This window comes from Heterocephalus glaber, unplaced genomic scaffold (assembly GCF_053883595.1).
Source record: "Heterocephalus glaber isolate CG9 unplaced genomic scaffold, H.glaber_assembly_v1.0 deba00001720, whole genome shotgun sequence".
Lineage (NCBI taxonomy): Eukaryota > Metazoa > Chordata > Mammalia > Rodentia > Bathyergidae > Heterocephalus > Heterocephalus glaber.
The window spans coordinates 709173-735922 of record NW_028258433.1 but is presented as its reverse complement, the minus strand read 5'-3'; the positions used below and the strand labels follow the sequence as shown (position 1 = coordinate 735922).

Genomic DNA, 26750 nt, shown 5'->3' with positions numbered 1-26750 from the left:
CTTCTACCTAAAACAAAATTCTATAACAATAGACAATATACTGTGTATCATGATTTTAAAGAATGATCTTGAACCCAATATTCAGAGGATCCTCTAGGGAACCCTAACAGTTATCACTGCCACACTTGTCATCAACCTCTCTTCACAGGTCACTGTCTATCGCATATTTGAAATCATTTCCAATCTCACCCACCCATCCACCACACTCTAAAAATCAAAACAAAATCTAGCCCGGCTTCCCCTTCAGTAGCACCCGTGGCTCTTTTCTCTATCAACACACTTTTAGAAACAGCAATCTATTCTCATTGCTTCTAATTCCTCCCTTTTCATTCACTTCTCAACCTACTAATATGTGACTTCCACCCCCACATTTTACTAAAACTGCTCATTCAAAACTAGGCCACAAACTGCTGCCTAATTTCCAATCCCAACAGCCTTTGTATTTTTTGCTTGTTTTCTCCTGTGAGAACATTTTGACCGTTTTCTACTTTGGAAACTCCTTCTTCCTTAGACATATACACTGTATTTTCCTGGTGTTTCTTCACCCCCTCTCCCCATCTCTTGCTGACTTTTCTCTTCAGTTGTCCCTTAAATGTGGATGTAAAGCTCCTCTCTTAAACATCTCATTATTCTACCCTTCATTTCTTTCTCTGAATCTGCTCATCCATTCTCCTGGCTTCAACTCACATCTCTGGAGTAATGGCCCCACATTTATATCATTGCTTCAGGCTTTTTTTTGTCATTTTAGAAATTGATATCTAAATGTACCTCAGGAACCCCAAACTCTGCATGAGTTAATAACTGTCCACTACCACATCCAGTCCTTTAAAACATCTCCCAGTAATCCAGTGAGTGATTCCTGGAAGGGATCCTCATTGGTTGATGGCTTCTCTCTTTAACAGGTATATATTCCACCTTTATGTTTTCTCAGCCTGGAAAGCTAAATAATAATAAAATATATTATTATCTTATGTTCATACTATGGTAGTACGTTCCTCAATGGGCTCCCTGACATTATCTACATCATTAATAATCTCTTCAAAATACATAATTATGTTAATTTTTATTTAAAAATCTAAAGGTTTTCAATTCCCTAACACACACACACAATCTGGCCCTAACTTATCCATCTGGTTTTGTTTCCAGTAACACCCAATCCACATGCTCACCATCCACCAAAAAAACTGGTACCCATTTCCTAAAGAAGCCACAAACTCTCCTGTCTCTATCATGTTCTTCCTACATGGAGCTCGTTCTTTCTCCATAATCATCCTATGTATTCTTCCAGGCCCAGCTGCTATAGAAAGCCTCAGGCATTTTCCAATCCAGGATAAGCTGCCCCCTCGCATTCTTTTTCCTATAATAACTGCAGAGATGGTGCTAGAACCAGGTTTCCTGAATGAGTCAATGCATTCCTAGACCACATTATTTCTAATACTGAGCTCTGCTAAAATATGAAGAAGTTCAGAATGTCCTGCTGCTTTCAGGGTTTACTCAAAGGATTTCACACGAATATCCTCAATAGCTATTTAATATGTTACACATTGAAACTAGTATTATTATACAAATAAGATGATTCAGGACAGCTCCCAGCACAGAGGAGGCTTCTGGGTCACCAGGTGACAGCTTGCAGCACAGAGGAGGCTTCCAGGTAGCCATGCCATAGCTCCTAGCACAGAGGAGGCTTCCGGGTCAACATGTCACAGCCTCCAGCACAGAGGCGGCTTTTGAGTGGGCGAGCCACAGCTCGCAGCTCAGAGGAGGCTTCTGGGTCATCTTGACACAGCTCCCAGCACAGAGGAGGCCTCAGGGTCAATGTGCCACAGCTCCCAGCACAGAAGAGGCTTCTGGATTAACATGCCACAGCCCCCAGCGCAGAGTAGGAGGCTTCCAGGCCACCCAACCACTGCTCCCACCACAAAGGAGGTGAACCACATGGGCACCGCCAGCATCCCCCCCACCCTGGTCAAAATGAGAAGACACATAAACAAGCCTCAGAACCAGACTTCCAGATCACCTACAGCAACCAAAAAGGGAAATGAGATGGAAAAATCTGATGCTAAACAATCTGGACTCCCTGAACTAGCAATGAAAGGAGATCTGGAAAAAATGAAATCAGAAATAATTTCTCAGATAACAGCAGAGATTGTGCCCATAGTGCATGACATGATTAATAAATCTAGAGAGGACACAGATAAAAAAACAGAGGAGCTGAGGAACATGATGGAATCCCAACATGGGAAACAAATGGAATCCATAAAACAGATGCAAACAGATTTCCAGGAGATTAAAAACTCTATTCAATGTCTATTCAGCAGACTGAGCCAATGAGAAGACAGACTTTCAGATACAGAAGATAAGATTGAAATTAGTGACCGGGAAATGAAAATTTTCTTTACAATTGTAAGGGACCACGAGAAATCAATCCAGCAGCTGGTAGACAATGCAAAGAAGAATAACATAAGACTGATTGGAGTCAATTAAGAAAAGGAGAGAGTGCAGATAACATAAAAAAAAATAGTTCACAGAAGTGATAGCAGAAAATTTCCCAACTAGGGGAAAAAAACGACATACAGATAAGTGAGGCACATAGGACTCCAACTAGCCTTGATCAAAAAACTCTACATATACGCAAATAATTGTTAAGGTTCCAGAAAGCCAACAGAAGAACAAAGTTAGACAAGCAGAGAAAAGAAACAAATCACATACAAAGGAAAGCCCATCAGAATCGCAGCAGACTTCTCAACTCAAACCCTCAAGGCAAGAAGAGCCTGGAGTGATGTATTTGAAGCCCTAAAGGAAAACAACCTCCAACCCAGATTGATGTGCCCTGAAAAACTATCTTTCAAAATTGATGGAAAAATAAGATACTTTCATGACAAAGAGCACCATAGGAACTTCAAGAATAACAAAACAACACTCCAAAAAATTTTAGACAAAATGCTAGGAAAAGAAAATGAGCATCACAACCCCGGCAAGCCCAGCAGAATGAATCCATCATACACAACAAGAAATTAAAAGCAAATGGGGAGAATCCCAGAAAAAGAAAAAGTCATGACAATGATAACTCAATACGTATCAGTTATAACAATCAATGTTAATGGTCTCAACTCACCAATAAGAAATAGACTGGTAGAATGGGTCAAGAAGAAAGATCTAACAATATGCTGCATACAAGAAGTACATTTAATTCAAAAAGAAACTCATAGCCTGAAAATTAAAAGGTGGAAAACAATACTCCATGCAACAGGAACACGAAAATAAACAGAAGTAGCTATCATCTTTGCAGACCAAGTGAATTTCAAACCCAAACTTATGAAGAGAGGCAAAGAAGGACACTACGTCCTTGTAAAGAGAACAATCCAAGAGGAAGAGATGACAAACATAAATGTCTATGCACCAAACACTAGTGCACCCAACTATATAAAACAAATACTAACAGACATGAAAAATCATATAAGCATTAATACAATAGGAGTGGGGTATCTCAATACCCCATTGTCACAAATAGATAGATCTACTAGACAAAAAAATAGACAACGAAATACTAGAACTCAAACTCTTAAACAATGAACTGAGTAGATGTTTACAGAGTGTTCCACCCCACAAAATCAGAATATACACTCTTCTCAGCTGCACATGGGACGTTCTGCAAAATAGACCACATACTTGCTCATAGAACATATTTAGGTAAGTGCAAAGGAATTGAAGTTATCCCCTGTATATTATCAGACCATAGTGTGATGAAATTGGAGATCAATAGCAAAAGAAACCACAAGAATTTCATAAACACATGGAAATTGAACAACACACTTCTAAATAACAAATGGGTCACAGAGGAAGTTAAAGATAAATTAGAAATTACTTATTCACTTAAGTGACAATGACAATACAACATATCGGAATCTATGGGCAACATATCGGAATCTATGGGACACAAAGAAAGCAGTCTTATGAGGGAAATTCATAGCAGTGAATACTCATATTACAAAAACAGAGCGAGCTCAAGTAAACAATCTGATGATGAAATTCAAGCTTCTAGCAAAGAAGAGTATGACAAAACCAAAGACCACAGAAAGAAGGAAATTACAAAGATCAGGGCAGAAATCAATGTAATGGAGGCTAAGTAAACAATAAAAAAAAAAATCAATGAAGCCACTAGTTGGTTCTTTGAAAGCATAAACAAAATTGACAAACCCTTAGCCAACCTTATCAGAAAAAGGAAAGAAAAGGCCCAAATCCATGCAATTAGGAATGAAAAGGATGAAATTATGAGCAACCCAGCAGAAATCCAGAGGACCATAAATAGCTACTTCGAGAACATATATGCCAATAAGATGGAAAACACAAAAGAAATGGACAGATTCCTAGATGCATATGAATTACCAAAGTTGAATGAAGAAGACCTAAAAATTCTAAACAACCCAATATCAATCAATGAAATTGAAAACATGATTAAAACCTAGCCAACTAAGAAAAGCCCGGGTCCTCATGGCTTCACTGCCAAATTTTACAAGACATTTAGAGGGGAACTACTGCCACTACTGTTTAAGCTCTTCAATGAAACTGAAAGAGAAGGAATACTCCTGATTGCATTCCTGGAAGTAAGCATCATCTTGATCCCAAACACAGAGAAAGGCTGAACCAAAAAAGAGAACTATAGGCCAATCTCACTAATGAACATAAATGCAAAAATCCTTAATAAGATACTGGCAAACAGAATGCAGAAGATCATCAAGAAGATCATACACCCTGACCAAGTGGGATTTATCCAAAGGATGTAGGGATGGCTCAATATACACTAATCAATCAATGTAATACACTATATCAATAGAGTCAAGGACAAAAACTATATGATTATCTCAATAGATGCAGAAAAAGCATTTGACAAAATCCAACATGCATTTACGATAAAAACCCTACAAAAAATTGGAATAGATGGTTTATACCTCAATCTCATAAAAGCCATCTATGGAAAACGAACAGTCAATATCATACCAAATGGTCAAAAACTAAAATCCTACACACTAAAATCAGGAACAATACAAGGATGTCCACTATCATCACTCCTGTTCAATATAGTTTTGGAAACATTAGCCATTGCAATTAGACAAGAGAAAGAAATAAAAAGAATAAAGATAGGAAATGAAGAAGTCAAATTGTCATTATTTGCAGATGACATGATACTCTACATAGAAGACCCCAAGAACTCCACTAAAAGTCTTCTCGACTTAACAACCAAATTCAGTAAAGTAGCTGGATACAAGGTCAATATACAAAAATTAATAGCTTTCCTCTACATGAACAGACTCATTGAGAAATAGGGCAAACAATTCCTTTCATAATAGCATTCAAAAAATTGAAATACCTAGGAATCAACCTAACAAAAGAAATCAAAGACCTCTTCTCTAAAAACTATAGCAGTCTGAAAAGATAGATTAAAGATGATATCAGAAAATGGAAAGACATCCCTTGCTCCTGGGTAAGAAGGATCAACATAGTGAAAATGGCCATACTTCCAAAATTACTATATAGATTCAATGCAATCCAAATTGAAATCCCAGCAGCATACTTCACAGACCTTGAGCAAACAATCCAAAAATTTATTTGGAACAAGAAGAGACCCAGAATAACAAAAGCAATTCTAGGTAACAGAGACATGGCAGAAGGTATTACAACTCCCAATTTGAAACTATACTACAAAGCTACTGTAATAAAAACAGCATGGTACTGGCAAAGAAACAGAACTGAGGACTAGTGGAACAGATTAGAAGATGCAGAAACAACTTCAGACACACTCAGCCACCTCATCTTTGACAAAGGAGCCAAACACCCTCACCAGAGGAAAGATAGCTTCTTTAATAAATTGTGTGGAGAAATTGTGTTTCAACTTGTCAAAGACTAAAACTAGACCTATATCTCTCACCATGCACTCAACTAAAATTGAAATGGATTAAAGATCTAAATATTAAAACAGAAACGCTGAACCAGCTGGAACAGAGGCTAGGTAGAACTCTTAAAGACACTGTTGTACGAAAAGATCTTATGAAGAAAATGTCAGTTGCCCATGAACTAGCACAAACAATCAACAAGTGGGATCTCTTCTTACTAAAAAGCTTCTGCACAGCAAGAGAAAGCACTAGCAGTGTGAAGAGACAACCCACAATGTAGGAAAAAAATTTCACCAGCGGTCCCTCAGACAAACGTATAGTATATAGAATCTATAAAGAATTTAAAAAGATCAGACCTCCCAAATTTAAAGACCCAATCCAAAAATGGACATCTGAAATGAACAGACATTTCTCACACAAAGAAATAGAAAAATAAACATATGAAAAAATGTTCAACATCACTGGTCATTTGAGAGATGAAAATGAAAACAATGTTGAGATTCCACCCCACCCCAGAAAGAATGAGTGCTATCAAGAGATCAACCAATAACACATGCTGGCAGGGCTGTGGGGAAAGAGGAACCCTGCTCCACTGCTGGTGGGAGTGTGGACTGGTGCAACCACTGTGGAAATCAGTATGGAGATATCTCAAAGAACTAGGACTGGAAGTCCTATTTGGCCCCACTATTCCCCTGCTGTGTATCTTCCCCAAAGAATTAAAAGAATCATACCACAGTGATATATGTGCACCCATGTTCATAGCAGCACAGTTTGTAATAGCTAAAACTGCCCAAATGCCCATCAACTGGAGACTAGATAAAGTAAATATGGTTTTTTTATAAAATGGAGTACTACTCAGTTATAAAATATGAGAAATTAGAGACACTTATTGCTCAATGGATGTACATTGAGGTGATACTCCTACGCAAAATAAATAGGACACACGTATGTAAATACTGAATAGTTTCTCTCGTGTGAGAAACAAAGTGTAAATTAGGACTAAAAGGTATAATAGATAATGTGAAATAGGAAGAAAAGGGGCAAAGGGGAAGGGGAAGTGGAGGGGTGTAGAGGAAAGGAAAGAAGAGAATGGAATTAATATGAGAAAATGAAAAAAAGGAAACAAAGTCTTTATAAATAGGGAGGGATGGAGGGGTTGAAGGGGGGGCAGGGGACAGCGGAAAAATAAGAACCAAGACAGTATGTAAAGCTGTAAATTTCCAATAATGATTATATTGTATACCTAAAATGTACCAATAAAAGGATATACAGTTTAAAAAAAAGATGATTCAGAATTATTACATGTGTTTGTACCCCCCCAAAAACCAAAAGTGACAGGGGAGAAAATAACATTGCCACTTCAGAAGGCTTATACCAGAATTAATGAGCACATGTTTATATTTTGCTACATTTCTAACGTCATAATCATTCAGATTTTGCTTGTTTAAACTGTTCCAATAAAGTTTATTTGCTCTTCAAAATATGCTAATAATTTCATTGTCTATATTTCAAAGTTTGGTAGAATTTGTCCTGCTTTTTAAAAATCGCCAGAGGAAAGTTTACACAGGAAGTCAAACTCAAAAATAACAATTTTTTAATATACAGAATTTATAACAAAATTATAGGTAAGTTGAGAAAAGTTAGGTAAGTCCCAACTTTTTTATCTGATTAAATTTCTCTATTTAAAAAGTATTATCATCCATTTGTTAAAAACATCTGACAATTCAATTTTCCTATCCAACTAGTATTGGAGTTCTTTTCTTGCACTGGTTCATATATACACATTATTCTGAAAAGCAATGATGGGTACATTTATTTCAAGTACATTTACCATACACCCAAATTATATCCTGCCATACTCTACAATGTATAGATTATCTCATACCAGACTAAAAATTGACCCAAAATAAATCATAGGCCTACATGTAAATATAACTGCAAAAGTTCTATGAAATACAGAAAGCAATATGAAACTCTGGGTTGGTAAATTACTTCGATAAGAAAAAATAATTAACCACAACTAAAAAATCATTATAAACTGTACTTTATCAAAATAAAATGTCTGCTCTTTGAAAATCACTGCTAAGAAATGAAAAGTCAAGAAAAACATTGGATGGATACATTTTCAAAAGATATATCTAAATGAAAACTTGTGTCTATATGTTTATAAAGAGTGCCTATGCGTGAATACAAAAAACACGACATTTTTAAGTAGTCAAAGGCTATGACAATATATTTCTCCAAAGAAGACATATAAACACAAATAAATTCATAAAAAGATATTTAATGTCATTAGTAATTAGAGAAATGCAACTTCAAACTATAATGATTGATCACTAAAATGGCTATTATAAAAGACTAACAATATCAGATACTAGTGAGGATATGAAGGAACTGGAACTCTCATAGATCAATCATAGGAATCTGAGACAGGAAAACCACTTTGGAGAATAGCTTTGCAGCTTAATATAAAATTAAACAAACAGTATATAGTCCAGCAATTCCATTCCTTTGTATTTGTCCAAAGGAAATGAAACTATATGTCCACAAAAAAGACCTGTATACAAACATAGTATCTTCCTTTGTACCATAGTACTTACCTTTGTGTGTATGTGATATGTGTGTGTTCATAGAATATTCATCAATAAAAGCAATGATCTACAAATGCATGTATAGACATTATATAAAAAATAGTATGCTCCATATGATTCCATTTATATGACAGTCAAGAAAACATATAGTGATTGTATTCAGGATGATCAGTAAGGATGATCAGTATTTGCCTGAAATTGGTAATTATTTTCAATTATGCAAAGCGTCTGTGTCATTAGTGTGGGTACAAGGCATATTTATTTGTCTAGGTTTTGCCTTGACTAGCAAACCTCCCAATATTATATCCTACCTATTTGCTCCAGGGGAAGAGTGAGATGGGCCATCTATTTACAGCTGAAAGGCAGTGTTCTATCATCCTGATTAATAACATGACTAATAACTCCATTTTAGTACTACTTCTATGAATAACTAGATTTCTGATCTTTAAAAGTTATATATTAATCCTGAGCTTCATCCTTTAAAAAATGTCCTTATCTGTGGGACAGAAAGCAACAAAGGGAACTCTCATACAGTCATTTTCATATTACACCAAACATTGTTTTATACAATAGTCTGCCAATTTAAAATTAATTGCCATCTTTATAATTATACTTAGATTGTGAAGTATTATTCTGTATACAAGCTTATCCTTAAAACAAGTCATTACTTTTCACAAAGGAATGTCACAGTAACTCATCTCCCTCAGCCTTAAAATAAGTATCTTTCACTGCTCAGCACAATAGCTTTCTCAACTTTCATTCTTCTTCAAAAATCTTGTAAGCAGTAAGCCATTCAGATGTTTTGTCCAATTTTCCATTTTGTTCAGGTTTATTTTCCTTACTTATTCATTATTCCTTTCCTTACTTTCCTTTTCCAGCTATTTTAATTTTCTAAAAGCTGAGCAAATAGACCTAGGAAAATGACTGAGGATAATATTTTGCATGTTCACAGTGATAAGACAGAAGTGTCAATTACCTGAAAAGTTAATCGATTTTTTTGTGGCCCACAACATATTTGAGTACAGCTGACAGTGGTGATGTATCTGTTTGGGTCACAGTCAATACAGAGGCAGCTTTCAAGAAAAATCTGCACATTAGTTTGATCATCCCAAATTATAAGTATTTTCCAGGAACACTGACCAAGTGTCATCTAGTCATATTTGCTATTTGCCTCTAATTATCCCCCAAGCTTGGACTGACTACAGTTGGTGTCAACTTCCTTCCATCTGGAAAATGAAGCATTGTCCCCATTACTCCATTTAAACTGGTCTTGTAAAGATAACAGTTTCCATGCTGCCAAATTCATAGACCCCTTCTCTGCTCTTAAACTACCCAGTACTCTCAGTGGGATTCAAAATTATTAACCTCTCTTTGTATTTTTCGGATATTTTCTTCTTGTAGCTTCTAGACAGCTGTCTAGAAGACATCAGTCTTCTGATTTGCCCCCGTCTGCACTGCCTTCTCCTTTATAGTCTTCTTTGCTAGATATCTAGGTGTCGAAATGGTGTAGGCGCCTATCCTGGGATGTTTCCTTTATCTAGCTGCATTCCCCCATTAGCATCTAGTGAACCCCAAAATTCAATCTCTAGTCCTGACTTCTCCTAGAATTATAGATCATATATGCAGCATGTGAAAACTCCATCAGAATTTTCCAAACAGAACTTTGTGTTTCCTCCAAGCCATGGTCTTTCCTTTTCCCCTAGTCAGCCTATTTTAATCAATGGCATCATCATCCTGTGGGACTGCATGATTCCAAAATCAATTATTCCCCTAGCCTCTATTGTACTTGTAAATTAATGGTTAAAATGTGCTTGTTAGTTCTGGGATAATAGAATCTGTAACGAAACAGAGTGCCTAAGTAAAATTGCTCAACCCCTTGTTTGTCCAGAGAACGAATGTTCCCAGGCCCACTACCTGTAGAACAATCCATCAATGTGTCTGCTGACCATCAGTACGTGACAGTCATGACCATTAGTGTGTATGTCTGCTGACCATCAGTACGTGACAGTCGACCACTAACCTTTGTTCCTTTTTTTCGTAAATCTACATGTTAACCTCCCCCTCAACCCCCTATAAAAGAGCCTCGGACTCTGAGCCAGTTGCCTCTCTTAGCTACTTTGCTTTGGGAGTGCCGTCTGGCCAGACTAATAAAGGTCTGTTTTATTTTCCAACTTGTCTGGTGTGTTCCTTCCCGGGTGTTCGTCGCTGCAGTCAGCTCCTCGGAGCATTTGGTAAGGCCCTCGGTCTTACAATCCATCTTGTTACTCAAGCTAAAATTCTAGAAGTTATAACTGGTTCTTCTCTTTCCCCATTACCCACCTTCACTATCCAATCTATTGGCTCTGCTTCCAAAATATATCTTAACACATCCAGATATTTCTATTTTATCAAGTGTTACTATCCATCTTTCACACAATTCTGAATGCTCCCAACTGGTCTCCGTGCTTCTACTCTTCTTCTATTCTACAAAGACTACCCATGATGATCTTGATTAAAAAAACTCCAATCACATTTAAAATTTCAGAGGTCTCATCACATTTAATGCTTTACCTGGGCTTCAGACCCAATGCGATCCGTCCATCAATCACTTCCCTACTTTCTCCCGACTCTGTACTGTTGAGGACCAGAGGAAAATTAAGGCCTAATTGGCCTCCTCTGTGAGCACCAAGGAGAAAGGCTACATTCAAGTGTGACCGCATATGAGGGAAAAGATAAGTCAGCTAAGGTTGAGTTGTTTACCAGAAAATGTACTAATGGATATCGGAAACCAGATAAATCTCATTTTGATTGCTTGTGCCTGTGTCTGCGTGAATGAAAGCAAGGTGTGTCAAGGGCCGAGGCTCTTTTGCCTAGCAGAGGCATGAAATCCCTGGCTCCCCACAGGGTAAGCTCACTCCGTGTCTCTTTGTCTTTCATCCTCATTGGCCCCGGGTCAGGAAGAATAAAGTAGCAGGTCTCAGTCCCAGAGCAAGGCTGGCCTAGAGAGCCGGGTACAATGTACCTCTCACTTCCTCTTACCTATGTCTGGCTTTGTGCCTGTTCTTGATGATGCTAAGCTCATTCCTACTCAAGGGCCTTTGTGCATGTTGTTTCCTCTGCCTAGAACACATGTAGACACAGGAAGATATCACCTTATAAGTTGAGTGAGAGTCCAAAAAAGAAACACATGGTAACGCTCAAAGATTTTTTCAAGACGAGGCAGAAACTCCAGAGTTGCCCCATCTTTTCTCTGTGAACACAGGACATGGTTGAATGGAGTGGAAGGACTGGTAGTTGGTTAAACTATGTCTGGAGGGCCTGGCTTTAGGAGAAAGGGAGTAGAAAAGATTCTGATGCCTGCCCAGGGTGAGTGTCAGGAGAAGAACAGGAGCATTCCTGGGAGATCTCTGAGAATCAGAGATTAAGAAAGAAACTCCAGAAAAGTAGGCTATGAGAGATGAAGAGAAAAAATGGAAATAAGATTTTTACAGTGGTTAAGAATTGGTTCACTTTTGTAAGAAGCACATATAAGACTGGAGTTTCTGATTCTACTGCTGGCTGAAATGAGGTTATTTCAATGTCTATATTGAGGCCGGCTCATCTGGGCTCCAGAGGCTGCTTAAGGGAGAGATTCAGTCTCTGAACCTCACTTTGAATCATAACATAAAATTGAGGACGTTTCCATAAAAATTTGTCATTTGAGACTATATAAGAGAAAGTGAGAGAAACACTGAAAGTGGTTTCCTAAAAGTCCAGGCCTCTGGTATGCAGATGAAGAGAGGGGTGGGTGTGTAGAAGTGGGGACTGATTTTTCAATACATCTTCTCATGATGCAAACTCTTTCTCTGTAGCTTTTTGCATGAGGTTCATGGAGGAAGGTACCAGGCTTCGTTCCAAGCTGGCAGGCACTCGCTGCTCCCCAAGATGATCCTTATGACCTGAAGTTGTGTGTGTGAGGCACAGATTCCTCTTTCAACCTGTGTTTCTTTCTAGGCAAATGAAGTTGGCAGAAAAATAATAGGGCTGTTTGCATTTTAGAGACTCTTGACACTGAAACTTATAGCTCTGCCTTCCTCTACAGATTTGTGATATTTTTATGCAAGTGGTATATTCCTGAAACCTTGAGTATTGCAAGACAAGTCACAACTAAGTTTATTTTTAGAGATTTGAAGTTTTTCCACATTTGTGCATAAAAAAGTTTTGCAAGTGTTACATCATACTATTTCAAAAGCACAAAATTCAGGTTCACATCCAGTTTATAGCTTAATAATAAAGGTGCAGTGGTGTTGGAGAGCACTGGCATCCCAGCAAAGGAGAGCATCATGGCTTTAAATACTTCCTACCTGCTGGTGCCTAGCACTTTTATATCTCCATCCAGGTCTTGATTTCCAAACACTAGTCCCAGAGATCAAAGGCTTCATCCTATAGCAGCAGTGGTGAACCTTTCAGAGACAAATGCCAAACTGCAACCCCAAACCCACTTATCACAAAGTGCCAACACTGCAATTAAACCTGAATACTGAGGTTTTAGTTTAAAAAAAGAAACTCATGCATTTGCATCTTTTGCCTTAAAAGAAAATCAAATAACACACATGCCATACATTCACCACCACTGTCTCACAGATGGCCAGAGGCACTCCTGCCTCTCTACATGGCCCTCCATTCTTCTTGTGGACCAAGCCTAAAACTCTGTCATCCTCTTCTATTACTCTTCTCTCCTAGCCCACGTCTAGTGTGAGGAACTCCTTTTTGCTCTACCTTCTCAGTCTTCCACCACTGCATGGTCCAGTACCCTGCCCTCTCACCTGGATTCCCGAATTATCTCCTGACCTTGCTTTTGTGTTCTTATAATCTGTTCTCAACAAGGGAGTCAGAGAGATCCCACTTAAACAAAAGTTAGATCATGCCACCATAGCTCCAAACCCTCCAATGGCTTTGTTTCTTACTTTTAATAAGAGTTAAAACCACATAGTGGCAGTAAAGGCCCATGCAACCCCCCACTCCCAAAACAAACTTCCTCTTACTCTCCTCCTCTGCCACTCTCTTCTCCACTCTGTGCCACTTCCTTGTCCTTTTTGCTACCTCAGGGCCTTTGCACTGGCTCTTCTCTTTGCCTGGAATGCAATACCGCAGAACTCCATGTGCCCCCACTTCCTTTCTGGATTAGTTTAAAGGTCACCTTCTCAGGAAAACCTTTCCCAACCACTCAGTCCAAACTTGTAACCGCTCTCCTTCTTGTCCAACACCTCCTATTCCCCTTCTCCAATGTTTCATTTTCTTCAGTACTGTTTATTTCTCCCCCAAAATGATGTATTTAGTTATTTTTTAAGAAAAAGTTTGCCTTACATTCTAAAATTTAAATTACACCAGGACAAAGATTTTTCTGTTTTTACTGCTTTGTCCCCACTCCTGGAATAACAGTTCCTCCTGGTAACAGTCCCTCTGTCCCTCAGTCACCACTACTGAGTAATTAAACTGACTTGTACCAGCTCCGACAATAAAAAACCCCATCAAATGTGTACATATCATGGGAACCATCAAGTAATCTGCTTACTAAAAAAGCAATCATTAAGACCATCAAGAATTACCCAAGTAAATGACAATTCACAAAGTAACATAATGGCAAACATGAAAGATATTTGTCCCCAGCAATAATAAAAGGAAAGTAATGATAGTAATGTTAATGCTCAATATAGGCAAAGAAATGGCAAGAAAATAGCACACTCAAGAAACACTAGCACAAAAACAATCATTAGAAGTCCCCTAGAAAATTAGTTAGTCTGAAAAATATTATGCCTTTATCCAATAATTAACTTCAAATAATTTATCCTATGGAAATATGAATAAAGATATAATTATATGCAAAAATGCAAACTGCCACATTATCTAAAGTAATGTAAAATAAGCAGAACCCAATTGGAAGTAAATGGAAAATGGGTAAATAAACTCTGATACTACTCCCCACAGCCACCTGTTTTTCCTGTTTTCTCTAAGAGGCTGTCCTGGAAGCACCTCTGTCGACCCATAAGACTCTTCTGGTAACAACTTCTCAAAGCACTGACTTCCATGCTTCCATAACATTTATTAGATTTACAATGATATGTTCATCTTTGTGCCTACATTATATTACCTATCCCATTGATTAGACTGTATACTGCAGAAAGGCAGCTGCTCAGTTTTATTCACAATAAAGTCCTAAATCCACAACTTCCAGAGCATAAATATCTAAAATTTATTGAATAAATTTTTACATGAACAAAATAGAAAGAATATTATACTCTTTAAAATATTTCTTAAACACTCTGATCACATAGGAAATTCGTACAATATGACATTTGTGAAAAAAACCAAAATTAGCATTTAGTGTCATTTCAATTATTGAAAAATGCATAAGAATACATTAGAAGAAGATATTCCACAGTATTAACACCAGCTGGATGTTAAAATTGCAAGTATAATTTGTTTCTTCTTCATATTTGCCTATATTCAGAATTTTATCATATTGGTCTACCTTTGCCATATTTGTCTATATTCAATTTTTTTTATAATGAATATGTATTATTTCTGTGATAAAATAATATATTAGTCTTCAAGGAAACCATGGGAATAGGGAAAGGAGGAAAGAGACAGCAGAAGTGCAGAGAACCTCAGGGATGACCGTGGCCACCACTGCACAACAGGAGCAGAGGGCCGGGAAAAGCAGCAGAGCCACTCTGCAAGCAAATGTGAGGTGCTCCAGATAGATGAACAGATGAAAAGCCAATAAGATCACTGTGACGCCCTGGGAATATCCCTCTGCCAAACTATAGCTCAAGGGCTGGTGATCCAGCCCCCACCTATTTTTGAAAACTAAGTTATACTGAAATGCACCTGTTCACTCACAGGCAGCCTACTGCTACTTTCAGACTAAAATGGCCTTCAGGCTATAAATGTCAGCTTCAAGGATTTATGACATAGATAACTATGACCCATAAACTGTGAAGTAGTTACTATCTGGCCTTTGGCAGAAAAGGTCTTCTGAACCCTGATCTACAGAGTTTTTAGAGAGAGAAAAACCCTAAGAAGCCAGGAGGTGATAACAAAAGCCACCATTGTAAAGGTGACATAGAGGATGATGTTGCAGACAGATGAGTTTTCTCAATATTTATATCTACAGACAGATGGAGGAACAAGAAAAGGCTTCTTTTAAGAGATGAGGTATTTATGTTTTAGACAGTTACAACATTTTACATGATTAATACTTCAATGTGCAGCAAGAAAAAGGCAGCAATCATTGGACCCATTACCTGAAGGATCAGAAGCGTAGAGACTTGTCGCTGTTGTGATGGGTGCTGGTGGATGGATGGTGCTTGCTGAAGACCGCTGACTTGCAATCAGAATCCTGCTCTTTGCAGATGGTAGTCTGGACATTGCACCCAATCCCAGCTGGGGCTTAAGGAGCATGGCTGATCGATAGAAAGTTGGAGGGACTTCATAATGTGTATAGGGAGGAGAACAAAATTCTTCTTTTCCAGAGTGGTCTGTCACCTATAATAAATGACCAGAAGCTCAATTAGGAACTTCACAGCATAGTAGAGACTAAACAGGGTCAGGAGATCCAAATTCAAACAACAGCCATTCTGTCTCCAATGAGTTCCTTGATCACAGATCACTTACTGTCTCTGGACCCAGTGTCCTCATCTCTAATTGAAACACAACTGGATGATCTCTTAGGTCCCTTCCACTCCTAGCATGCTATATGAACCTACATTTCCACTGGAGAAAAAAGAACTCTGTAAGATTTTCCTACTTTCATTATTGCAAAATAATTGGAATTTGAGACAGTTGTAGTCTTTAAATACATAATGTCAATGAAGCAAAGAAATGATTTTGCAAACATTGATGAAATTATGAAAGTTTTATATTTATGTGGAAAAAAGACACCATTTAGTGGATGAACTTTATCAATTTATATGGTCTTTACTATCATAGGCAATGTAGAAAAATAAAATATATTCTGTTATATGGAAGAGACGACTACTTAGAGAAATTAGAGAGGTTTTAGGGCCTCTACTCTGTGTTTACATCATTAAAAACTGTCTTCCCTGGTAAGGTGATTCTCTATGGAACATCTGGGTAAGTTTCATTGGAATAAAGTTCTAAGGAAGAGTCTTATGTGCTGCTGAATTCATAACATCTACAATAGTGTCTACACACAGCTGAAGTCAACGGAAATTTGTTAAACAAAGGAGTCCTAACTCCATTCTTTTCTCAATTTAATAATGTAACAATACTGTTACTTTCTGTTATGCTTAGGAGTTCAGACTAAAATACAACTTTAGAGGTACCATTTAAAGTACTGTTTCCTCAGGATTGCACTCAGGGCCTTGTGCATGCTGGGTAAGTGCTCTAGCACTAAGCTACACCTCTGGCCTCTTGTTTTTATATTAAACATGAAAAATGAGTCAGAACTAATCTATTTCCTTCAAGTAATAATGAACAGAAACATTGCTAGGGGCAATGTATGAAAAGATATATCTATTAATTAATTCTGCTGTAAATCACAATACATTTTGTGTCAAACTTCTGTTTAGAATCTCAAACATTTAACAATACTCTTTAATAGGGGCTCTAAAAGCTCTGATCCAAGCGGTTGAAGAGATAATTCTTTAATCTGATACTCTTGCAGTCTAAAAATGGATAACATGAAGTTCTCCTTAAAACTGACATTATTGAAACAAAAGATTAGGCATTCAAAGTTTTATTATAAACACATTGCAAAATATGCATGACTGTTACAGTAGAAAGACTGTATTCAGGTTACACTAAATTATATTCTTGTCAAAGAACATTCTACATTTGCTCTCTGATAAAATGTTTACCATTCTCTGCCTTTGCACTGTATCTCTGGCTTTCTTCTAGTTAGATATCTCCTATTTTTTATTTCAATGTCTAAATTTTGGTGTTAAAGTTTTCTTTGAGCAAATACTCTCATGAGGAAATTAATATCTTTTTCAAACTACACAGTAAAGTTCTCAGGATTGTTCTTTGTTGATCTAAGTAATTACTCAGACCTTTGGAAATGGATGGTTACTAGAGGTCAAAACCTACTCTCAGCAATGACTTTCAAGATTTAAATAACTTCAGTGCCTATCATTTTATTGGGTAGCTGCTTTCTCATAAGAGCACAGATTTTTCAAAAAGGTGAAAAGTATATCTTAGAAGCCAAGTTTATACATTTTTAATTAAACAAGGGAATCCACAAAAGACTGAACATTCTTTTCTTTCACCTCTACTATTGAACATTATCAGATAACCGTGCACAGTCATAGACAAATAGAGATCAAACCCAAATATTGCTGCTTGTTTTCCTTCTCCAATTGAGTATTTTAGAGAAATAACTTTGAAAGTAAACAAATGAATTCTATGTTTCAAATTCCTAAAATCAAAGGACACAAACAAGCAAATTCTGCTGGCATTGCCCCTCTTCCTTTGTGCCCTGTCCTATTTTCAATGAGATCTTGTGCTGGAGACACAGGGTAAATATGGGAGCTTCACTGAGAAGCCACTAGGATAGCTGCAAGGAGAAGGGGCCCCTCCTCATCCAGACACCAGTGGATTGGGTGCTCAGGCCCCAGCCAGAAGCCCACCCATGAAACAGCTGGCAAACAGGCCCCAGCCAAAGGCCTGTCTGGGAGGCAGCTGCACAGGCCCACAGTCCCCAGCCAGAGGTCTGCCCAGGTATCATCGGTAAGTGCATGCATGCCCGAGCCAGAAGCCCACCAGGACAACAGCTGTGCAGGTGTGCAAACCCCAGCTAGAGGCCCACCCAGGTACCACAAGAATTGGAGCAGTTGTGAGCAGTAGAGAGAAGGCCTCTCTGAGGCTTGTTGAGCATTTAAGCCCACTGGGAGAGCAAACAGTCACCTCAATAAAGGCACAGCAGTCTGCATCTGTTGAAATGAGAAGACACCTAAACAAGACTCAAAACCAGACTTCCAGATCACAAAAAGGGCAATGAGATAGAACAATCTGAAATTCAACCACCTGGACTCCCTGAACTGGCAATGAAAAAAAAAATCTAGAAAAAATAAAATCAGAAATAATTTCTCAGATAACAACAGAAATCATATCCATAGTAAAAGATATGATTAATAACTCGGGAGCAGACACAGATTAACAAAAATAGAGGAGCTGAGGAACATGATGGACTTCCAGCATAGGAAACAAATAGAATCCACAAAACAGATGCAAACAGATATTCAGGAGATTAAAAACTCCACTGAAAGTTTACACAGGCCATCTCAGGCTCCTAGGGCCAAGAAAGTGAGCCGGTCCCAGCACCCAGAAGGAAGCTCTCCGCCTCCATCCCAGGCTCCTAGGGCAGTGAAACTCAGCCAGTCCCAGCACCCGGAAGGAAGATCCCAGGATGCCATCCCAGGCTCCTAGGGCCAAGAAGGTGAGCCACTCCCAGCACCCAGAAGGAAGATCCCCACCTCGATCCCAGGCTCCTAGGGCAGAGAAGCTGAGCCAGTCCCAGCACCCGGAAGGAAGCTCCCCGCCTCCATCTCAGGCTACTAAGGCAGTGAAACTCAGCCGGTCCCAGCACCCAGAAGGAAGCTCCCAACCTCCATTCCAGGCTCCTAGAGCAGGGAAGCTCAGCCTGTGACAGCACCCATAAGGAAGCTCCCCTGCTGCCATCCCAAGCCCCTAGGGCAGGGAAGGTGAACCGCGTGGGTGCCAGAAGCACCCTCCTGTGTGGAAATGAGAAGACACATAAACAAGCCTCAAAAACAGACTTCTGGAGCACCTACAAAAACCCCAAAGGGAAACAAGATGGAACACTCTGATACCCAACCACCTGGACTCTCTGAACTGGCAACAAAAGAGGATCTGGGAAAAATGAAATCAGAAATAATTACTCAGATAACAGCAAAGATTTTGCTCATGGTGCAACACATGATTAATAAATCTAGAGAGGACACAGATAAAAAAAGAGAGGATCTGAGGAACATGATGGAATCCCAACATAGGAAACAAATGGAATCCATAAAACAGATACAAACAGATTTACAAGAGATTAAAAACTCCATCCAAAGTCTGCACAGCAGAATGAACCAATGTGAGGATAGAATTTCACATATAGAAGATAAGATTGCAATTAGTGAGGAGGAAAAGAAAAATTGCTTTAAAATTGTAAAGAAACATGAGAAATCAATCCAGCAGCTGCTAGATAATGCAAACAAGAATAACATAAGACTGATCGGAGTCAATGAAGAAAGAGGAGAGAGTGCAGATGACATAAAAATACTCTCCACAGAAGTGATGGCAGAAAACTTCCCAAGGAGGGGAAAAAAACTTGACATACAGATAAGTGAGGCATATAGGACTCCAGCTAGCCTTGATCAAAAAAAATCTACACATAGGCATAGAATAGTTAGGATTCCAGGAATTCAACACAAGAATAAAATTCTATAAACAGTGAGAGAAAAGAAACAAATCACATACAAAGGAAAGCCCATCAGGATCACAGCAGACTTCTCAATGCAAACCCTCAAGGCTAGAAGAGCTTGGAGTGATGTATTTCAAGCCCTAAAAGAAAACAGCCTCCAACCCAGATTGATGTACCCTGCAAAACTATCTTTCAAAATGGATGAAGAAATAAGATACTTTCATGATAAAGAGCACCTCAGGAACTTCATGAATACCAAACCGGCACTCCAAAAAATTTTAGACAATACCCTAGGAAAAGACAATGAGGATCACAACCCCAGGAAACCCAGCAGAATGAATCCATTGGGTGTGACAAATTAAACGCAAAGGGGGAGAATCCAACAAAAAGAAAAAGTCATGACAAGGCTTTTAAAACTTTTGACTTCATCTCCCTAAAGAGTGTATAATTCAATGTTATTATAGTACTGATTAGTATTTTTCTGATTCTAGAATTGCACACCATTCCTTGTGCTGTACTGGCTATTTATCATCTTCTTATGTCTACATTTTAATTGGGTTGTCTATTAATGAGCTCTAAGAATTCTTTATATATTCTGCTGATAGGTTATATGCATTGGAAATATGGTCTGTTTAAGGACTACTTTTCATTTTAATGATGTCATTTAAAGTTCTAAATTTTGATGGAATCTCATTTATCAATTTTTTTTCTTTTATCCATCATGTGTTTTGTATCCTAGGTAGTTCTTGCCTACCCTGAATTCATAAATATTTTCCCTTATAATTTCTTCTTAAACTTTTATACTTTTAGGCTTTCTTATTTAGGTTCATAGATCCCTTCATGTTATTTTCATGTATTCAAAAAAAGGGTTGAGGTTAATTTTTTATATACAGATACCAGGTGTTCTAGTACTGTTTGCTGAAGACACTATCTCTTCCTCAGCTCTTGAAGTGAGTTTATATTCTATAAAATGCTAAGGTTAAATAATCTTTCAAAACTCAGTGGACCATATATGTGTGGTTCTATTTCTAGATTCTCTGTTTTATTCAAATGATCTATATGTCTTTCCTTACACCAACACTGCCTTGATTACTGTAGCTTTAGAAGAAGTCTTAAAATTAGGTACTAAACATCTTCCAACACTGTTTTTGTTTTTGTTTTTGTTTTTAACTTTTCTAGGTCCTTTGTACTCCTACATAACTTTTAAATTTCAATATCCAGTTCTTCATCTATAGCAAGTATACACAGACCTGAATTTTTATATATACCTTATGTTTTCTAATCCTGCTAAATTCAAGTACAAGTTCTAGGGGCTCCTAGAGATTTCTTACTATTTTCTCTGTAGATGATCATTTCATCTACATATAAAGATTTTGCTTCTGCCGTGCCAATCCTATCCTAGTTGTGTCATTTTATTGCCAGATTATTTTGGTTTAGACCTATGTTTCAAAGTCTAATGGACAGATGAAGAGTAGGCATATATGGCCTTGTTCCCCACTTTAGCGAGAAAGCATTGTATCATCTCCATTCATAGAAGGAGTTTTTGTTGAAGTATGGAGTACATGTCTTTGATCTGTTGAGAAGGTTCTGTTCTACTTCTAGTCTCCTGATAGCTTTTACCATGAACAGCTGTAGAATTTAGTCCAATACTCTTTCTCCACCTAGTGATAGGCTCATATGGCTTTCTCCTTTCCTCTGTTTAAATGATTACTTTTGGGGGTGGATCTTCCAATGCTGAACCAACACTGCCATCCCTATAATAAAACCACTTTCTACATACTGCCAGATCTGACTTCTAAGAGTTTGTTTTGTTAAACAAATTTCTATCTATGTTCATACTTTTTTCTTCTATTATCTTTATCCAGTTTTAGGATTAGCACAATGTTGATTTCCTAAAATGTGGGGAGAAGTGTTCCTTCTTTCTTCTGCTTTAATTGTTTGATATAATTTATCAGTTAAAATGTTTATGAGCTTGCTGTTGTCATATAGGTAGGTTTTCAAGCTAGGAATATACTTTCTTTAATAGGTGCTATTCAAATTTTATATTTCCTCCAGAGTTAGTTTCATTAATTTCTCTTCTAAGTTACTTCTTAGAAGTTGTCAAATTTATTTCAAAACAGATTTTTGTAATATGCTTTCTATATCCTTTTAAATTCTGTAAAATCTGTGGTAATGTCTCCTAGGTCTTAATATTGTAATTTAAAAAATGTATAACTGATATTGTGTAACAGGAAGAAAACATCTAAAAGAGCAAGGGAATTGGGAGGGGTAGGGGAAGGGAAAAAAGGGAAAGGAAAAACTATGAGAAGAGGAAAAAAATGGAAACAAGGTCTTTGCAAATAGGGATGGGTGGAGGGGGTGAAGGGAGGGCGAAGGAAGGGGAAAAAAAATAAAAACCAAGAGACTCATGTAATGGTACAAGATCCCAATGATGAATATAACTGTATTTTATACTGAAAATGTACCAATAAAGTTAATGGGGGAAAAAAAAAGAAAGTTTACCCAGCAGAATGAGCCAATGTGAGGACAGAATATAAGATCTAGAAGGCAGGATTGTGATTAATGACAAGGAAAAGAAAGATTTCTTAAAAATAGGAAGGGACCATGAGAAATCAATCTAGCAGCTGCTAGATGATGCAAAGAATAACATAAGACTGATTGGAGACAATGAAGAAATAGAAGATAGTGCAAACAACATAAAAAAATCTATTCACAGAAGTAATGGCAGAAAACTTCCCAAGCAGGGGAAAAGAATCTGACATTCAGATAAGTGAGGCATATAGGACTCCAACTAACTGTGATCAAAAAAATTCTACACCTAGGCATATAATAGTCAAGATTCCAGAAACAACAGAAGAACAAAATACAAGCAGTGAGAAAAAAGAAACAAATCACATACAAAGGAAAGCCCATCAGAATCACAGCAGACTTTCAACACAAACCCTCAAGTCAAGAAGGGCCTGAAGAGAAGTATTTCAAGCCCTGAAAGCAAACAACCTCCCACCTAGAGTGATGTACACTGCAAAACTATTTTTCAAAATCAGTGGAAAAATAAGATACTTTCATGACAAAGAATATCTGAGGAACTTCCTGATTACCAAACCAGCACTCCAAAAATTTTAAACAATATGCTAGGAAAAGACAATGATGGTCACAACATTTAAATCAACCGACGTAGAATAAAGCAGACTATCCTTTATAACCTAAGATGCACCTTAATCAGTTGAAGACTTTAATAAAAAACAGACTGACTCCCCTGAAAGGTAATTCATATTCAAACTTCACAGTACAAAATCTTCCCTGTTTTTATATAAACACAGACTGAAGGAAAGTGAGGGACAGCCATTCAGATAACTGGGAGATGAGTGTTCCAAACAGAAGGAAGCAGAAAGATCCTCCAGCAGCAGAATGAGAGAGGGAGAATGAAAGGGAACCAGAGCAGATAGGCAGTGGAGGTACACTGAGAACATCTGAAAGGCTGAGCCATCGGTTCCACTTCATGTCTCAGAGGCCATTAGAGACAAGCTGATCTGATGTGCCTTCTTTAGAACCAACCATCCCAGGCCACAGAGACAGAGACTGACTCAGGGGACAAATCTTACAGAACAATGTAGTTTAATAGCACAAGCCTGAGTGAGAATCTCCATGCTCTATTTTGTGGCATTAGGTGAGTGACTTCAATTTCTCCTAGTCCATTTCTTCACGTATGCAATGACAAAAATTACAGTATCAACCTTCAGAGAATGACTCTACAGATTAGTGAAGAATGATGAATATATGTTATATATTATATGCATTAAATACACAGTAAGCACTCAACTAAGTGTTACTGGTAATTATATTTACTAAAAATAAACAACCCATGCCAATACATTATTTTTTTTTGCTTAGTTAGTATGTTCTTCACATGTATGAATATAAGATTCTCCCAAAAAGGAGAATCTACCCAGGAAAGAATACGTCTGATCCATTTGAAGAATATATTTACTTTGGATTCTTTCCTGCTTTGACCTGGCTCACAGAATAATTATGTTTATCTAATTAAATACTTATCTAATTTTACATGTATTATACTGATTGAAATTTAAATGGATTTCCTACTTTATATAGACACAGTCATACAATATTTTTCCTCCTGTGTCTGGCTTATTTTACTTAACATAGTGTTTTAAAGATCCATCCCCAGGATGCAAGTTGTGTGGGACATGCTGAATCAGCCCGCTGCAGGCAGGCAGCCACTTGGTTCCATACTACAAAGACGCAGAAGACACAGGGCCACCAGACCATGGTATGGAGTCCTGCCACTCCTGACCCAGAGATAGGCACTTCTGAGCCACCATCTCACTGCTCCTGGTCCAGAGGAAGGGGCTTCCTGGCCACCATCCCTCCCGCTGTTCCCAGCCCACAGGAAAGGGCTTTTGGGCCACCATCACTACCGCTGCTCCTGGTCCCTGTCCCACCTCTCCCAGCTCAGAGGAGGTAATCCCTGCAGGTGCCAACAGCCCACCCCCCAGTTGAAATGAGAAAACACATAAATAAGTCTCAAAACCAGACTTCTAGATCACCTACAGCAACCCCAAAGGGAAATGAGATGGAACACTCGGATACTCAACCACCTGGATCCACTGAACTGGCAAAAAAAGGAGATCTGCAAAAAATGAAATCAGATATAATTTTTCAGATAGCAGAAGAAATTGTGCTCCTAGAGTAAGATATGATTATAAATATAATTAAATATAAATATAATAAATATAAATATAATTATAAATTATAAATCTAGAGAGAAGCTCAGGAACATAATGGAATCCCAAAATAGGAAACAAATGGAATCCCTAAAACAGATGCAAATAGACTTCCAGGAGATGAACAACTCCACTGAAAGCCTACACAACAGAATGAGCCAATGTGAGGACAGAATTTCAGATATAGAAGATAAGATTGCAGTTAGTGAGGGGGAAAAGAAAAATTCCTTCAAAATTATAGGGAACATGTGAAACCAATCCAGCAGTTGCTAGATGATGCAAAGGAGAATAACATAAGACTGATTGGAGTCAATGAAGGAACAGGAGAGAGTGCAGATGACATAAAAAAACTCTTCACAGAAATAATGGCAGAAAACTTCCCAAGCAGGGGGAAAGAGCTTGACATACAGATAAGTGAGGCATATAGGACTCCAAATAGCCTTGATCAAAAAAAATCTACACATAGGCATATAATTGTTAAGATTCCAGAAACTCAACAGAAGAACAAAGTTCTACAAGCAGTCAGAGAAAAGAAACAAATCACATACAAAGGAAAGCCCATCAGAATCACAGCAGACTTCTCAACACAAACCATCAAGGCAAGAAGACCTTGCAGTGACATATTCCAAGCCCTAAAAGAAAACAGTCTCCAACCCAGATTGATGTACCCTGCAAAACTATCTTTCAAAATGGATGGAGAAATAAGATACTTTCATGACAAAGAACACCTTAGGAACTTCGTGAATACCAAACCAGCACTCCAAAGAATTTTATACACTATCCTAGGAACAGGCAATGAGGATCATAGCCCCAGGAAGCACAGCTGAGTGAACCCATTTGGTATGACAAGAAATTAAATGTAAAGGGGGAGAAACCAACAAAATAAAACTCATGGCAATGACAAGCCAATATGTTTCAGTAATAACCATCAACATTAATGGTCTCAATTCACCAATCAAAAGAAATAGACTGGCAAAGTGGGTCAAGAAGCAAAATCCAACAATATGCTGCATACAAGAAACACACTTAATTCAAAAGGAAACTCACAGACTGAAAGTTAAAGGGTAGAAAACAATACTCCATGCCAAAGGAACCCGAAAAAAGCAGGAGTAGCTATCCTCTTTGCAGATCAAGTAGATTTCAAACCAACGCTGATTAAGAGAGATTAAGAAGGACACTACAACCTTGTAAGGGAACAATCCAAGAGGAAGAGATGACAATCATAAATATCTATGCACCAAACACTAGTGCGCCCAACTATATAAAATAAATACTAACGGACATGAAAAGTCATATATGCACTAATACAATTGTAGTGGGGGACATCAACACCCCACTGTCACAAATAGATAGGTCAACTAGAAAAAAAAAAGTAATGAAATACTAGAACTCAATCGAACTCTTGAACAAATGAACTTAACAGATGTTTACAGAGTCTTCCACCCCACAAAATCAGAATACACATTCTTCTCAGCTGCACATGGGTCATTCTCCAAAATAGACCACATACTCACACATAGAACATGTTTAAGTAATTGCAAAGGAATTGAAGTTATCCCCTGTGTATTATCAGACCATAGTGTGAGGAAATTGGAGATCCATAGCAAAAGAAATCTGAAAAAATTCATAAACACATGGAAATTGAACAACACACTTCTGAATAACCAATGGGTCACAGAGGAAATTAAAGAAGAAATCAGACAGTTCCTTCAATTAAATGACAATGACAATACAACATACCAGAATTTATGGGACACAATGAAAGCAGTCTTACGAGGGAAATTCATAGCAGTGAATATGCATATTAGGAAAACAGAACAAGCCCAATTAAACAACCTGATGCTGAAACTCAAGCTTCTAGAAAAAGAAGAGCAGGACAACCCCAGAGCTCATACAAGGGAGGAAATTGTAAAGATCAGAGGAGAAATCAATGCAATGGAGACTTAAGAGAACAATACAAGAAAATCAATGAAGCCAAGAGTTGGTTCTTCAAAAGAATCAACAAAATTGACAAACCCTTAGCCAACCTTATCAGAAAAAGAAAAGAAAAGGCCCAAATCCATGCAATTAGGAATGAAAAGGGTGAAATTACAACAGACCCAGCAGAAATCCAGAG

At 37.8% G+C, this 26750-nt stretch overlaps 1 protein-coding gene across 8 annotated transcripts in view; it reads right to left on the bottom strand.

Moving 5' to 3' along the window:
* The window catches only part of Mtus2 (microtubule associated scaffold protein 2), a 716842-nt gene that overhangs the window by 429501 nt on the left and 260591 nt on the right, over positions 1 to 26750 (bottom strand). For all 8 annotated transcript variants that reach the window (XM_087199504.1, XM_087199503.1, XM_087199498.1 and 5 more), the window contains one exon: positions 15748 to 15988. In XM_087199504.1, coding sequence (XP_087055630.1) covers positions 15748 to 15988 — 241 coding nt within the window. The remainder of the gene's footprint in view (positions 1 to 15747; positions 15989 to 26750) is intronic.